The 16,949-nt window shown below is 40.3% G+C and overlaps 1 protein-coding gene across 2 annotated transcripts in view; it reads right to left on the bottom strand.

Moving 5' to 3' along the window:
- Positions 1 to 16,949, bottom strand: part of rabgef1 (RAB guanine nucleotide exchange factor (GEF) 1) — a 47,292-nt gene that overhangs the window by 6,592 nt on the left and 23,751 nt on the right. For both annotated transcript variants that reach the window (XM_080210974.1, XM_080210975.1), the window contains 3 exons: positions 13,997 to 14,084; positions 9,608 to 9,740; positions 4,697 to 4,788 (listed from right to left, as the gene is read on the bottom strand). In XM_080210974.1, the coding sequence (XP_080067100.1) occupies positions 4,697 to 4,788; positions 9,608 to 9,740; positions 13,997 to 14,084 (313 nt within the window). The remainder of the gene's footprint in view (positions 1 to 4,696; positions 4,789 to 9,607; positions 9,741 to 13,996; positions 14,085 to 16,949) is intronic.

Genomic DNA, 16,949 nt, shown 5'->3' with positions numbered 1-16,949 from the left:
TACCAATGAATATTCTTCAATAAGTACTTCATTGGATGTAAAGCACTTTGAGAAGTTCATCGGTTGTGTAAATGCAAGACTATCTTTCACCAGAACAATAAATAGAAACAAATTTGTCTTTAACACCAACGTATGGAGGTTCTTCTGTCGAACAAGGATAGATATCGAAGATTGGTATAAACTATTTTGGAGACCTGATTATTTGATTGCTTTTACAAGTTGCTTCTGTGGTATATATGAATGTTATTATATTACATTAATTTGTGAGCAACCTTACAGCATCAGGGGTCATTCATGCTATGACAGGGGCCGGTAACTAATTGTGGCCTAATCTATCTACCAGCTCCACCAATCTGGATCTACACAGTGACAACAACAGGAACACTGTGGCAAGAAACTCTACATTGAAGGACACCAAGGTCTCGCAAGGACAACTTTTTTTGGTCAACACCTAACTAACAACCTCTCCAATCCAGAATAACAGGAGTTGCATTGAGCCTATAGCTCCTGGTCCACTCATCAAAATCAGCATTTCTAAAGAGGCTCTATCAGGAAATTCATGAGACTGCTTCAATGAGCTTGATCAAGAAATACAGCAACTAACCAAATGGTTTACAGACTTGGAAATGTCACCAAACTTCAAGAGAAAGGCAGGGGACCTATAGGCATCTAAAAACATGGGTACAATAAAAAACCCGGGGCATAAAAAAAAGTAGACGGAAAAATTCTGGAAGCTCCAACTGTTTGCAGAAAAATCACATGACTGGATTCTTAAGAGCCATCAGGACAAATGTTCAAAAGGCCTACTCCATTAAAAACAAGAATGGAGGAAATCTTATCAAGGACAATGAGCAATCTGCACCGATTGCAGGGTACTATTTATACTGTATATTTGATCTGATTCCGTCCCCAAAACACTATATAGCTAAATTTCAGTGGTAGCTCAGCCCAAAATGAAATTGAAAAAGCCAATCGTTGGCAAAATTCCTGCCAAAATCCAAAAACACGGTGGAGATTATCCCTGGATGATTGCCCAACTCAGGAGCACATGCAAGATTATAAGGATTGGTCTCAACTCTCCTCCCAATCACTAAAGAGCTTTGTCCAGATTCACAGCCTGGATGTCACCCACTGCACAATAAACACAGGAAGTAGCACCAACTGCTCTGTAAGCTAATTTTTGAACTCTCAAAAGCTTTGACTCACTCACGAGGGTTCAATCTTTATCGCCTCCACTCCAAAACTAAGGCAAGTTACTGAGCTTCAGTGCACAGAAGACACGGTGGCGCAGCGGTTAGCACTGCTGCCTCAGTGCTAAGAATCCAGGTTCGATTCCCAGCTTGAGGGGGTGACTGTGTGAAGTTTGCACGTTCTCCCAGTATTGCATAGGTTTCCTTCAGGTGCTCCGGTTTCTTCCCATAGTCCAAAGTCCCTCAGTGCACCCAAACAAGCGCTGGAGTGTGGTGACTAAGGGATTTTCACAGTAACTTCATTGTGTTAATGTGAGCCTACTTGTGACTAATAAATAAATAAACTTTCAGACAACGTTGATGTACGTGCTCACTTGAGTCAGAACTCCAATCCATAACTGGTTCTTTTCACTGAAGAACTCAAGAGTCATACTCTAAACATCTGAAAAACTAAGGTTTTCTTTCAACCTGTTCCCAAAGCACAACATCATTTCCCAACATACTGATCCAGAGACCCTGAAAAACATGAGCTATTTTCCATGCCTTTTCTCTTAATAAAGGAGATGTAGATGATAGAATCCATCCCATCACCATGTTAGCTCAGCCTTTAGCCAACAGAGGAAGACAGTATTCGAGGGTCAGCATATCAAACCTAAAACTAAGGTCCTGGTTTACCAGACAGCAAAAATCTCCATGCTAATGTGCGTTTTGGAGACTTGGACCATCTACAGCAGGCATCCCAAGGCATCAGAAAAATACCAATAACACTTTCTAGAAAATGTTTCTCATACATTGGCAACATAGGCGATTTACTCTCAGCATTCTCTCCCAAGTCAATATTTCTAGCATCAAGGCACAAATCACCTAAAACCTGTTTTGCTGTACAGCCTGACAACCTCCCAAAACAACTACTCTCTTCTGAACCTCATCATAGTAAAGAGACTCCTAAGAAGAGAGAGGAAATGCTTTAAAGGATTCTTAAAACAGTCCTGATGAGATCCAACATCCCCAGGGATTCATGGGAATCCCTGACTTTAATAGGCCAACATGGAGAAGGCACATTCGGGAAGGCATTGGGCACTTCTACAGAATTCAATAACAGCAGACAAGAAACTCATCTACTCAACCTTTCAAACACCAGCATGCCCACATGGCGCAGTCGGCACTGGACTTGTCAGCCAACTTAGAACTCATTGTACCAAGTGAAAACAAGTCATCCTTTAGCCTAAGGGACTGCCCAAGTCGTTATCAATTTGTTTTCATGTAAGCAGAACATTGGTAGAAGTCAATCCGTTGCTGTGGAATACTGGCCAACTCCCAGGTCGTTATATGTACATTGAAGACACAAATTTCTACGCCAACTTTACCAACGATAACTGGCAGGATTCTCCAATCTCGTCCACCCCACCACCCCTGCTGCCAGTGAGAATTTGGCACAACCAAAGCTCCATTTACTTCAGTGGGACCAGAGAATCCCAGTGATTTGAATGATATTGTAAACAATGAGATTAAAACCTCAAGTGTCAGACATAATAATAAAATTCCATTTTTTTATTTTACTTTACAACTATCTGATTCAATATCCACACATACATCAGTAGGGTTACCTACTGATGAAGAACAGGAACTGTTAACTTCACCCTCCTCAACCAACAGGCAGAAAGCCAATGAAGGCATTCTCACAATTGCATCAGCTGACAGCAGCATAGACCAGAACTCCTGGTCCATATGGCCTAACGACATACTGAACTATTAGAAAATTCACACTTTTTTGTACAGTCATCAAGCAGCAATATGATATACACAGTTACTAAACATTGCTGCATTCATTCTTGGACGTTTGCTCAAAAAACATTCAACTCACAGGCCTGAACTTTCACAGTGGCAGAATCAGTTTGCCACTTGGAAGTCCAATTGATACTTTCTTGCCTGGCCATCCAGCTCAGGCTGGGCGAGAACTGTGAGGCAGCATGCTCCTGGAGACTGTCAGCCAAGGGCTGCAGAGTCAGAGGTAAGAAAGCCACACCCCTTTTTTAAAAAACATCAAGAATCATACAGCAGTTAAGTTTAAAGGTCCAGCCACTTTCAGAAGCCATGGAGAATGTAGGTTTGTAAGAGTTTTTTGGGGGACGGGGGTGGGTGTGGTTGTTTTGGAGGAGGATGTTGTGATGAGTGATTTTCATTCGAACTTTCCCTAGGTAACTAGTCTGCTAAGACAGTTTGGAACTATCCAAAGTTTGCAATTTAAAATTCATAGTTACAATTGCAGAGCACATGCTTAAACAGACGTCTGAACTACCCGGGCAGCTGCCGGGCAATCCTTACCTGGGGACTTCAGAGGGTGGGATGGGGGAGGCCTTTGGGGAACAGGTACCTTCCCCCAAACTCCTGCCACCGCAGTTGCAGCACCCCAAAGCCTGGAAATTATAAGCTAATATGATGTCTAATCATAACTTCTACAAATGTCATTGCATCTATCTTATGATGGTTGCATCACCTGTGGTCGAATGATTTTATACCAGCAGCCACTGGTATAAAATCAACAAATTTCAAGAAACATGAGATTCATTCACCCTGAAGCCACTGTCCGAATAACTCTGCACTGCACAAGATGCAGTCAGGCTCCTACAGTTGGTCATTTTGTATAGGCTTGTTCCCCTTTTCAAATACATTTCCCATTCTTCTTAAATTAAGTTTTTATTGCCATGTGGATAAGATATGGTCTAATATCCTTCAGTTCACCCTATTTCAGCCATCAATGGAAATAATCTTAAACTGTTTGCTTACACCAAGGTAGATCCCTAGGTTTCACTTACCCCTTTACCGACTGCTTCCAATCCTCACCTTTCATCTATTGACCTCGACTCAGAAACACTAGTCCCAACATTCAACCTCTTCTCAATTTCCCCCACTTCACATTCACTAGTCCCTTCTCTGCCATAACCTTACATCCCCTATTCACCATCATTTGCTGAGTACCTATTTCTTTGTCTCCAACTTTCACGAGGATTTCTCCATTCTCCAGTTCTCTCCTCAAACCTTCATTCCCTGCATATACACACATTTTGTTTTATATATTTCCCCAACCCTCATCTGCCCCTTCTGAACTTTTTCCGCAATTTTTCCTCAATACACCATTCTCCTCTATTCTTGAGCCCCCAATTTCAGATCTCACTCAGATTTCAAGCTCAAGTTCAGAAAGTCAAAATGGACACTCATGAATCATAAACCTCTCAACTTCTGTCAACCAAATTCCACATGGCAGTCGCTCTCTGCATTGGTGTTTGGGTGATATTATTAAGCTGAAATGTTAACTGTTTCTCTCTCAATAAGTGTTGCCAGAATTGCAAAGTATTTTGGGCATTTTCTGTTATGACTGCAGATTTCCAGGTTTTGCAGTATTTTGTTTCCGCATAAAATGTCTTTATTTTGTAAAAGCAAACAAAATTGTTTTGGTGTAAAAATAGATTTTATCCAAATTAAACATTATAAATAGTCCAACAAACCTGTAATTGCTTTTACAACTAATTCATAAACTTCAGGGATTTCTTCATTTACTGGAACACATAGCATTTCAAGAGTCACCCAATGCAATGCCCTGGAAGTCAAAAACAATAGTAAGGGGAAAATAGCGTCAGCTTAGAATTGCAGAGTCGCATATTTGTTAGAGTAGAAATGGCTAGAATAGCTTTCAAATTCTGAAATAATCAAAATGCATCAATTGCAAAGGATGCTTAATGCTGTCTACTTGCCCCCAATTAAGGCATAATATTGGAGTACTTGCAAACATGTTTGTTGCTGGCAAATATTTTAACATACTAAAAATGGTGCCATTACATTATTCAGTCACTGTAATGTTAATTTATTTCTGTCAAAGATGAAGCCAAGTAGTCTCAAATTCTGGTAAACAACTGCACCAAAAAAATCTACAAATCAAGATATTGGGAGGACATTATACAGTATCTATAAATATAGGACCAAAGAACACAAGAAACAAGAGTAGACCATTTGGCCCCAGCAATGTTTTCCAAGATGCTAAAACAACAATGGAAATAAATTAAGACAATTTCTTTTTTTTGAAAAGAGGTTTTCAGAAATTTCTAGATTTATGTTGAAACTATTATTCCCTTTTTCCTACTTTTCGTGTTCTGCATTGGCATCAAGTATTACAGAGATCACTTGCAGAATCAAGTTGTCTCTAGTCTTCACCAACAGGGTTCAACTCCAAAGCCAGAAACATTCATACGCTAGTGTGAATTTGACCTGCTTTGCATTGCAGCTTTTTAAAAATTCTTTCATGAGACATGGGCAGTGCTGGCTAAACTAGCGTTTATTGACCATACCTAATGGCCCTTGAGGAGATAGTTAAGAGTTAACCACATTGCTATAGATCTGGAATCACATGCAAGCCAGACCAGGTGAGGATGGCAGATCGTCTTTCCTGAAGGACATTAAGTGAACCAGATGGATTTTTAATGACAATCGACAATGGTTGCATGGTCGCTATTAAGAACATAAGAACATAAGAAATAGGAGCAGGAGTAGGCCATCTAGCCCTTCGAGCCTGCCCCGCCATTCAATAAGATCATGGCTGATCTGTCGTGGCTCAGTTCCACTTTCCCGCCCTCTCCCCATAACCCTTAATCCCCTCTCTTATCAAGAACCCATCAACCCGCTTCTTAAAAATATTTAGCGAGGCAGCCTCCACCACTTCAACGGGCAGAGAATTCCAGAGATTCACCACCCTTTGAGTGAAGAAGTTCCTCCTCAACTCCGTTCTAAACCGCCTCTTTTAAACTTTTTTATTGAATTAAAATTTCACCATCTGCCAGAATGGATTCAAACCCTGTTGCCCAGACCATTGTCCTGGGCCTCTGGATTATTAGTGCAGTGATAATACTACTACACAGCCATCTCCCTCTTATAATTTGAAAGAAGACTGTTAATTAACATATAATAGTGTTAACAGCACATCTATGCATCAAATTTATAAACACATTAGCTTGGACCTGCCCAAACCTTTTGACTTTAGCACATCTAAACATCACAGGAATTAGGCAAAAGATACTTTCAGTCCGCAATGGAAGAATGAATGTGCAGCTGAATGAATGTGAGGAATGATACTCATTCCTCATTTCACCAGAGGAATGAGTATCTTTGATATAAATTTTGAAAACACACTTGAGATAGGAAGGGGAATTGCTCTTTAAAAGAACAGATAACAACAGAAAACCAGTACCAACCCCTACTGGCTGCTGCCCACCACCCACATGTCAAATTTTAAAAGTTCCCATTATAAATGTTTAAATCCTCTCCTGATCGCCATAACTTGAATTTCAAGTATCTAATTCTTCTAAACGAAAGCATTTGGTGAATTTACTTCACCCCATCTGAAATTTTTACTCCGAGTCTGAATAAACTAGGCTTGTACTCGTTGGAGTTTAGAAGAATGAGGGGAGATCTCATTGAGACGTATAAGATGATGAATGGGATGGATAGGATAGAGGTGGAGAGACTCTTCCCACTCAAAAAAGACACTAGGACTAGGGGGCACAGCCTCAAGATAAAGGGGGGGCGTTTTAGAACGGAGTTGAGGAGGAACTTCTTCACTCAAAGGGTGGTGAATCTCTGGAATTCTCTACCCGTTGAAGTGGTGGAGGCTGCCTCGCTAAATATTTTTAAGAAGCGGGTTGATGGGTTCTTGATAAGAGAGGGGATTAAGGGTTATGGGGAGAGGGCGGGAAAGTGGAACTGAGCCACGACAGATCAGCCATGATCTTATTGAATGGCGGGGCAGGCTCGAAGGGCCAGATGGCCTACTCCTGCTCCTATTTCTTATGTTCTTATACCTCTCTATCCTTCTTGTTTTAAGTTTAAGGCTATCCCTAAAACTCAATGCTTTGAGCAACATTTGGGTTGCCCTTCTAATAGCACCTTCATTGGTTTATCTGTTTTTTTTACTGTTTCCAAGTTAAGTGTCTTAGATATTTTCCTATGTCTAAGGCACTATATAAATGCATTTTCTTCTTTTCAATGCTTTATGCAACAACATTGCAAGTTGGACATCAAATTCCACTACAAGATCATTACAACTTAATGCCCCTGAATAATATGCAGAATTTCAAGTTTAGTACTAGAAAGCTCCCGTCACATTCCCACTTTCAGGGGAACTTCCCGGGAGCAGTTGAAGAAGAAATTTGTTAACCTGCTCCAACAACGAGCAGCCAATTACATTCCTTGAGTGCACAACTGGGGGCCATTATCAGATGGAAACTGTATATTCCTAATCCTAGATCATGCCCCAGCCCTTCCCCCACAGAACTGCAAATATTCTCACTTCAGTTGCTTGGCTAATTTTATCTTGGAAAGCTATGACTGAATGCGTCTCCAACACACTCTTGGGCAGTACATTCCAGATTCTAACTGACTGCTGTCTAAAAAGCTTTTCCTCATGTTTGCTAGCTCTTTTGTCATTCGCTTTTTAAAAAAAAAGATTCTTTCATGGGATGTGGGCATCCCTGACAAGGTTAGCATTTGTTGCCCATTTCTCATTGCCCTTGAAATGAGTGGCTTGCTAGGCCACTTCAGAGTGCAGTTAAGAGTCAACCATGGTTAGATAATTGACCTTCCCTGACTCTTCCACCAATGGAAACAATTTTCTCTGTCTACTTTACCAAGACTCCTAGTAGTTTTGAAAATTCCAGAAAATCTCCTCTTAACCCAGATTCTCCAAGCTACATACAGGAACATACGACTTGGGAGATAGGCCATTCAGCCCCGAGCCTGTTCTGCCATTCAAAAAGATCACGGCAGATCTGGTTGGGATCAACTTCACTTTTCTGTCTGCCTTCCATAACTGTTGTCTATCAAAATCTAACTCTGCCATGTGTCAGGGATCTGCCTAGCAACAGCAGGGGTGGGGTGGGGTCAGTTATAGTTAGCATGAAACCTGGGCAATTGACTTGAAAAAAATATAAACAATCAAGTCAATATACACTGTATAAAGGGAACCTTGATTTCCTTAAGAACAGTTCACAAATAATTTCTCCAGTTCATAAAAGATTTAATATTTTGAAGCAAAAAGTTTTTAAATCAAAAAAAAATTACTCTGCACATATGCTGCCTGATTATCTGAGCTTTTCCAGCATTTTTTTCTTCTTGTGTCAGATGTCCAGCATCTGAAAGTATTTTGCTTTTGTGTTAATACTTTAAGTACTGTTACTTCAGGTAGAAAAATGAAGTATTAAGAAAAAGGAATGTAATTAAAAAGAGGAGAAAGCTGAAGTGCATGACAAAAGTCTCAGTATAATGCTAATCTCATATCTGGGCATTAGCTAAACATAACTATAGATAGAAGTTATTGGCTTGGTTTCAATGTTGTAATTTTTAAAACATCATATGCCATTTAAAAGTTCCCCATCAAGTCTCTTCAGGATCTTATGATTTAATAAGATTGTCTCTCATTCTTCCAAACTTCAATGGTATAAGCTGAACCTGTTCACCCTTTCTTCATATAAGCCCCTCAAAGCCAGGAGTCAGCCTTCTATGAATTGCTTCAAATGCACAATACATATTTTCAAGTAGAGAGACCAAAACCATGCACAGTATTCCAGATGTGATTTCACCAAAGCCCTGTACATTTGTAGTAAAATTTCATAAAGACTTTATGTACATAACTGAAGACCCTCATTGCTGGAACCACTCAGATCTTTTTTGCATCCTTTCTAAAAGTCTTCACCTTTTTAAAAGAACCTGACTAATGAAGAGACAGTGGAAATATTTAGGCTTCTCACTTGAAACATATGCATTCAACAGTTGATTTTTATTGAAATACACAAAGATAACAAAGGTTAATCTGGAATTTTAAAATATACTGTGCAGTTAAGCTAAGAGGTCACAGATTCAAAATATAAAAATATACCTTTAGGCCTGATATCTGGAAGCACTTCCTCAAGAGTGTGAGACTGGAGCAAATTCGCAATAGCAAAAACCTGGCTGGACCTTTCCAGCCATTCACACCAGTGGGATCTTCTAATCCCACCGACAGTTCACCCCGTTACTAGTTTTCCGGTGGCAAGGGTGCATTCAACAGACACCCCATTGACCAGTGGGACCAAAAGATGCTGCCACTGGCGAATGGCAGACCATCTCTGTGAAATACACGGTGGGTTTTGTGGAAAGCCCCACCTCCTAGATTCATGCAAAAGAAATAATGAAATGCAGCAATGGAGTGCAAGTAGGGTAATTCTGGACAGATGAATTGATGCGAAAAAAATGGCCTTCCTCATCTCCAATAATCGTGACCACATGAACAAGTTTAGAATTCGGTTAATATTCTTTAAAGTATCTTGGAAAAGTCTTTTATCTGATGTCTAACCTCATCTGAAACTTAAATTCATCAAAATTAAACTTTTCACCTGATTCTCTTCTGAATCGCAAGATCTTTTTTCTCATCATCAGTTGTCTCTGGACAAAAAACATTTTTGTACAGTCGTGTCATGATGTAGTTTTCAATCTGGTCCATTAACTTCTCTATCCGTTCAGAGGAACCTGAAATAGCCATTAGATATAAAAAAAAGTTGCTGCACAGCGAGGATGATTTTATCAGCAGAATATAGTTGCATAGCCAAAATGAAGGGCATAGACAGAATTACAAAGAAGCTTTTTTAAAGTGTGATTTTGTTGCAACTGGCAAAAAAGTAACTGAACAAATCAAAAATAATCACATCAATCACCTACAGTGGGGATTAAGCACCCTGTCACTTAGTTACAAAGCATTTACAAGGATTACTTCTCACTTTCAAATTCTGGCAGAATTCAGCACCAGTTTGACAAGGTACCTCACAAGAGGTTATTGCAGAAGGTCAGGGGACATGGAGTTGGGGGTAGGGTGTTAGCGTGGATAGAGGATTGGTTGTCAAATAGGAGGCAGAGAGTGGGGGTCAATGGGTGCTATTCGGATTGGCGGTTGGTGACTAGTGGGGTGCCCCAGGGGTCGGTGCTGGGGCCTCAGCTATTTACCATTTATATAGATGATCTGGAGGAGGGAACCGAGTGCAGGGTGTCGAAATTTGCTGATGACACCAAGATTGGGGGAAAGGCAAATTGTGCGGAGGGTGTGGAGAGTCTGCAGAAGGATCTAGATAGGCTGGGCGAATGGGCCAGGAAATGGCAAATGGAATTTAATGTTGGCAAGTGTGAGGTGGTCCACTTTGGTAGGAAGAATGGTAGGAAGGACTATTACTTACGTGGCGAAAAACTGCAGCAGGCGACGGTGCAGAGGGACCTCGGGGTCCTTGTGCATGAGTCGCAAAAACCCAGCTTGCAGGTGGTCAGGAAGGCGAATGGGATGCTGGCCTTCATAGCGAGGGGGATTGAATATAAAAGTAGGGAGGTCTTGCTGCAGCTGTATAGGGCATTGGTGAGGCCGCAGCTGGAGTACTGTGTGCAGTTTTGGGCGCCGCACCTGCGCAAGGATATTTTGGCCCTGGAGGGAGTGCAGAGGAGGTTTACTAGGCTGATACCGGAGTTGAGGGGGTTGAGCTATGAGGAGAGGCTGAATAAACTAGGCTTGTACTCGTTAGAGTTTAGAAGAATGAGGGGAGATCTCATTGAGACGTATAAGATGATGAATGGGATGGATAGGATAGAGGTGGAGAGACTCTTCCCGCTCAAAAAAGACAGTAGGACTAGGGGGCACAGCCTCAAGATAAAGGGGAGGCGGTTTAGAACGGAGTTGAGGAGGAACTTCTTCACTCAAAGGATGGTGAATCTCTGGAATTCTCTGCCCGTTGAAGTGGTGGAGGCTGCCTCGCTAAATATTTTTAAAAAGCGGGTTGATGGGTTCTTGATAAGAGAGGGGATTAAGGGTTATGGGGAGAGGGCGGGAAAGTGGAACTGAGCCACGACAGATCAGCCATGATCTTATTGAATGGCGGGGCAGGCTCGAAGGGCTAGATGGCCTACTCCTGCTCCTATTTCTTATGTTCTTATGTTCTTATGTTCTTATGTTCTTATGTTCTTATTATTTGACTGGAACAGAAGATTACAAGAAAGGAGAGGGGAACTTGGGCAAAGCCAAGAACATCATTTTTCACATCTTGTGTTGATTTTGTTTAGCCAAGAGAGGAGGAAGGTCTTCAGCAAAGCCACAAATAGTATTTTGCTTTATCTCATGTCAATTTTATTTCACCAAAGTCAGCAGGAATATTTATAATTTTTCTTGATAAATTATATTTTTCCTCTCATTGATTCTGCAAGGCATATTCCTGGCTTGGGCATAATTCCACAAACACCATTTATCTTTTGCTGTCTCACCCAAGTAAACATTATTCACAAATATTCCTTAACAGTGAGCACTGTCAGACTACTTGGGCTATTTGGATGAGGCTCACAGTTCATTCAATATTGTCCTCATCAGTATCTCACACTTGCCCTTGCAGCTAGGGTTGCAGTACAATTATTAGAAATGGGAAGACTGGTCTTGTATCCTAACTATATAATTCCATCACTGCCTGGATAAACTCTGTCATTGAAAATTGTCATTTCTCTCTTTGACTGGAACCATAACATGTGAAACAAATTCAATATTAGCTCCTTAAAACAGAAGGGAAAAGTACATTTTAAAAAGCGAATATGCACAAATCTTTTGAAGATGGTAGGGCCAGTTTTGAAGGCTACTGAAAAAAAGCAAACAGAACCCTTACTATTAGAACAGGACACAAAGAAGAAAGCTAAACCCCTATAAAAATACTGGTTCTACCACCAGCAGAGTATTGTGCCAAATTCTGGGAACTGCTCTTTGTAAGATATGAACAATTTAAACGAAGGTGCAGAAGAGATGAATGAGAATGGTCCCAGGAATCAGGAACTTCCTGGCGAGATTGGTGAAACCAGTTGTGTTCTACTTCAAGAAGACAAAGTTGAAAAGACATTTGATGAAATGTTCAAAGTCATGAAGGATCTTGACAGAGTAAATGAAAAATTATTTCTAGTGATAGTAGTTCCATGACAATTTGAGGAGTCAGGTCAGCTGTAATGGTGCAACATGAGAATCCTTTGAGATCCTCAGTAGGTTCAAACACAAAATGCAAACTGGTGCAGACAATCTTTGACATATATTTCTCCTTGCTGCTGTCATATGCCTTCAGTTTGTCTAGAGCATGTCTAATTACATACCAGAACTGACAGAAAGCTATTCAGCCTTGCCCACCTAAGGACCAAGACAAAAATGCACCAAAATCTCAGTTGTTCTATGCTGATGAGTCCATACCAGTATTCCAAACCAAGGAACATTTGCAGCAGTAAATGGACAGACACTGACACCTTAAGTGAGCTTGGTTTGATCATCAGGAAGACAAAGGCCATTGTTCATGACAATGTCATACTTAACCAACCCTTTTGGAAATTGGTGACAGTTTTACATGTCTCGGCTCCACAAACACCAGCAATCTGTCACTTGATGCTAAAATCAAGACAGGCATTGCAATGGCTGAAGCTGTTACATCCAAGCTCAGTAAATGTGTGTGAACAACAACAACAACTTGGCAGAGAATGTCAAATTACAAGTCTACCAAGTCTGAGTCCACACTGCACTCTACAGCAGAGATCTGGACAACATATGCTAGACAAGAAAAAAGGATGAACTATTTCCACTTTTACTGTGTCCAGTGTATCCTCTACATCTCTTGATGGGACAAGGTCATCAACCTAGTTCCAGGAGGATACTAACCCAGTCAAAATACACTTATTACAAAGCCATGACTACAATGGCTCAGTCACGTTAGTTGGACACATGACAGTCTTATGCCCAAAGACTATCAGGATAGCGAACTGATCACTGGTTCATGAATTGCTGGACATGCATATATCCGCTACAAGGACACCTGCAATTGAGATAAGAAGATATGAAGTTGGGCATTAACAGAGCCAACTGGGAGACTGTCGTCAAATACCAGGGCCTCCTGCAGCTGACTGCATGGAAGGCATTACAAGAGGCAAGGAGAAACATAATTATCTGTTGAGTAAGACAAGGGCCCAGAGAAAGCAGAGGCCAGCAAATTGTATCTTCTTGACCCACTGTCTTTGTCTGCAACACGTGTGGCAGAGATTGCCATACCAAAGCGAGGTTCTTGAGCCTTAACAGAATTGACCACTGAAGCAAAGAAACCAACATCTTGAGAGACTGAAAGCTGCTAGCATCAGAATAAAACAAAACCCGCAGCATGCATAGATTCCAAGATACTTGTAGAAACCAATTAATCACATCAGTAATTTCACAAGGCACCCACAGAATGCATGTCAGGACAGTTAGACAGTGTATGTAGAATCATAGAATGGTGGAAACTATTTGGCCTATTGCCCAATGCTGGCTCTTACCTTGTTCCACTCCCGTTTTTTTTACTAGTAGCCCTGCAAATATTTTCTTCAGCTAATTATTCAATTGTCTTTTGGAGACCCCCTACTGAATCGGCTTCCATCACACTCTCAGGTAGTGCATGCTATTCACTTGCTACATAAAAATGTTTCCTCATGTTGCCATTGCTTCTTTTGTTAATCATCTTAAATCAGCGTTCTCTGGTTCTCAATCCTTCAACCAACATGAATGGTTTCATCCTATTTACTCTATTCAGGATAAACTGACAAACATGGTATACTCTGTATACAATTAGTTAGAGCAGAAGTGAATTGAAAAGGAGATGAATTATTATGCCAACAAGCATAGATCTCATAAAAGAATGGAATGCAAAATCCTATGCATTAATTTCATGCTTTATTTTATAAAAGTGTTATCCAGAGTAAGGTACCTTTAAAACTGGAGTGAGTCTGCAGTCGGTCAACTGTGTTTTGATAAAAGTCCTGGACACACTCGGACTGCTCCTCAATGCTCAAATCCTAAGAATGAAGTTGGAAAATAAAAATTTTAGTTAGTGTTCTGTTTCTGATATAACGTTTGCAAAAATATAACCATAGGTTGAGCGTTACAAATAGAACAGCTTATATTGTTATCATGCCTTGAATGCAAACGTACACCCCAGAATATTTCACTGTGATAATAGACAAAATGTAGAAAGAAAATTTGGGGAACTGAGGAAGAGCATATTCAGAGATAAGTTCCAATGGGCATTTTATAGGCAGGGTGTTCTCAAAATTATGGGGTAACAAACGTATGCCAAAATGTGGAGAGTCAAAATGGTTAAAAGGTGACAAAACATGGATGAAAGCTTCTGTGGCAAATGGAATTAGTTCGGGACTGGGGCACTCACTGACAGCAACATATCACTGGCAATAAGGTTGATGGCACAATTCTACCATTGAGGTTTGGAAACTTCACAGGATTCAGCAAACTTTAAATTGTAGATTGTACTGCTTAAAGTGCCATCTTTTATCTTAAGACTGGATGGCTACTGTTGACCGTCTAAAAGGTTAAGACATGGATGTATTACATAATTACCATATTGGATTGAAAAAAAACAATTTTCTGGTTGCCTCATTATATGAAGGAATCAAAGCCAGGGAGGCAGTGTAGAAGAGATTTACTAAAATAAAACCTGTGTTGACAAGCTTTAGTCTTGAAAAGAGTCCATAGGCTAGACAAACAAGAACTCTTTTCATTACAGCAAAGAGATTTAACTAGAGGGATTTGACAAAACAGACTAGTAAGCAAGTTATAAGAAGGCGGCATAAATTTAAAAAACAAATAGGGAAGCATTGGAAAAAAATTGATTTTATGCAGTGTGTACTTGGGACATGGAGTGTGTCACACCAGTGATGGCAACGGAAGCAAAATCTACAACAGCTTTAAAAGAGCAAGTGGATAAATATTTAAAAAAAAGAAAATGAAGATGTAGAGGCAAGGACAAGCTTTTGAGATTAATTAGATAGTTTTCAGAGAGCCAGTAGGACATAATGAACCAAATAACCTCCATCAGTGCCTAAAATTATATGGCTATTATAGAATCATAGAAACCAGTGCATGTTGGGGTTCGTCAGCAAAAACAGTTTTAGTGTTGGCACACAGTTTAATTGGTGCTCTTTACTTTTTTTTGCAATATTTCAAATTTTCTAGCAGTATATTCAGAATGAATTTATGCTGACTGAATTAATAGGCAGCAGCCTTTGATCAACATAATGCTTTCGCCTCCAAGACAGAAGATTGAGTGTTCAGGTCTCATTCCATAGATGTTAGCACATAACATAGGTTGACAATATTGTGCAGCACTGAAAGAGTGCTGCAGCATATTCCTTTGGCCGAGATTTTCAATGCAGGCCAAGTCTGCCAACTGTGGTGAATGTAAAAAGTCCCACGGACTATTCAAGGAGCAGCACAAGAATTTTCTCATATGCCCTGGCCAATATTTATTCCTCAAACAGTTTCACTAAAATGCTTGATGAACCTGGTTATGCACAAATTGGCTCCTGCAGTTCTTTATATTACAACAGTGAATGGTGGCACAGTAGTTAGCACTGCTGCCTGACAGCACCAAGGACTCTGCACCAATTCCTGGCTTGGGTCACTTGCCTGTGCGGAGTTTGCACATTCTCCTTGTGCCCGCGCGGTGCCCCAGTTTCCTCCCACAATTCAAAAGGCATACCGGTTAGGTGCACTGGCCATGCTAAATTCTCCCTGGATGTACCCAAATAGGCACCGGAGTATGGCAATAAGGGGTTTTCACAGTTAGTTCACTGCAGTGTTTATGTATGCCAACTTGTGATAATAAACAAACTTTTAAACTTAAAAACAGTGACTAACATTGCAAAAATGCTTGACTGGCTGTAAAATGCTATGAGACATCCTAAAGGGTACTACATAAATTCAAGCCCTTCTCTTTTCTTTCAACACTTTTTTAATGTTTAGTATTCTAACTATGTCCAGTAAACATTCATTACAAACCACCAAGTGTAAAATATTAGAAAGAGTATTAACTGTGGAGATTTTATAGATCTGATAGAAAAATCACTGGAGGCAGCATTTCTAAATTGAACTGTGTTGTCTCAAAACCAACTTTAATAAGACCACACTTAGAGTTGTGTGCGCTATACTGGACTCCAATGTAGGAAGGATACTTTAAGCTTTAGTAAGGAAAAATGAAGATACTCTACGATGTAGTCTGCAATGAGGAAATACAAATACAAACAAAAACCCAGATTGAGCAATATGAAAGGAGGGTCAATATGAAAAGACGGGGCAGGGTTGGCAAAAGCAGATGGTTTTCAGTATTTAAGGTGTCAACAACAATGGAAACATAATTAAATGTACAATTCAGAACAGAAAGCAAAACAAACCTCTTTAGTGAATTATGGGACTGTGAAATTGATATCAAGGTTAGTGATCGAAGCAGAAAGCATGTACATTTAAGATTAAATGGACAACAGAAGAAAGGTTGAAGGGATAATGGGAACAGAGGTAGATGTAGTTTGGACTATTGGTTGGCAATCATCGACGAGGTGTGTTTCAACCATCAGAGTTGGGACTGCAATTGTTTACAATTTACACTGATGATTTGGGGTTGGGAACCAAGTGTAGTGTGTCAAAGTTTGCAGATGATACTAAGATGAGTGGTAGAGCAAAGTGTGCAGAGGACACTGAACATCTGCAAAGAGATATAAATAGTTTAGGAGAGTGGGAGAGTGTCTGGCAGATGGACTACAATGTTGGTAAATGTGAGGTCATCCACTTTGGTAGGAATAACAGCAAAATGGAATATTATTTAAATGATAAAAAAGTGCAGCATGCTGCTGTGCAGTGACCTGGGTATT

Source organism: Carcharhinus amblyrhynchos, chromosome 23, assembly GCF_965287045.1.
Source record: "Carcharhinus amblyrhynchos chromosome 23, sCarAmb.v2.hapA, whole genome shotgun sequence".
Taxonomy (NCBI): Eukaryota; Metazoa; Chordata; class Chondrichthyes; order Carcharhiniformes; family Carcharhinidae; genus Carcharhinus; species Carcharhinus amblyrhynchos.
The sequence above is the reverse complement of the archived record's forward strand: the minus strand, read 5'-3'. Positions and strand labels throughout refer to the sequence as shown.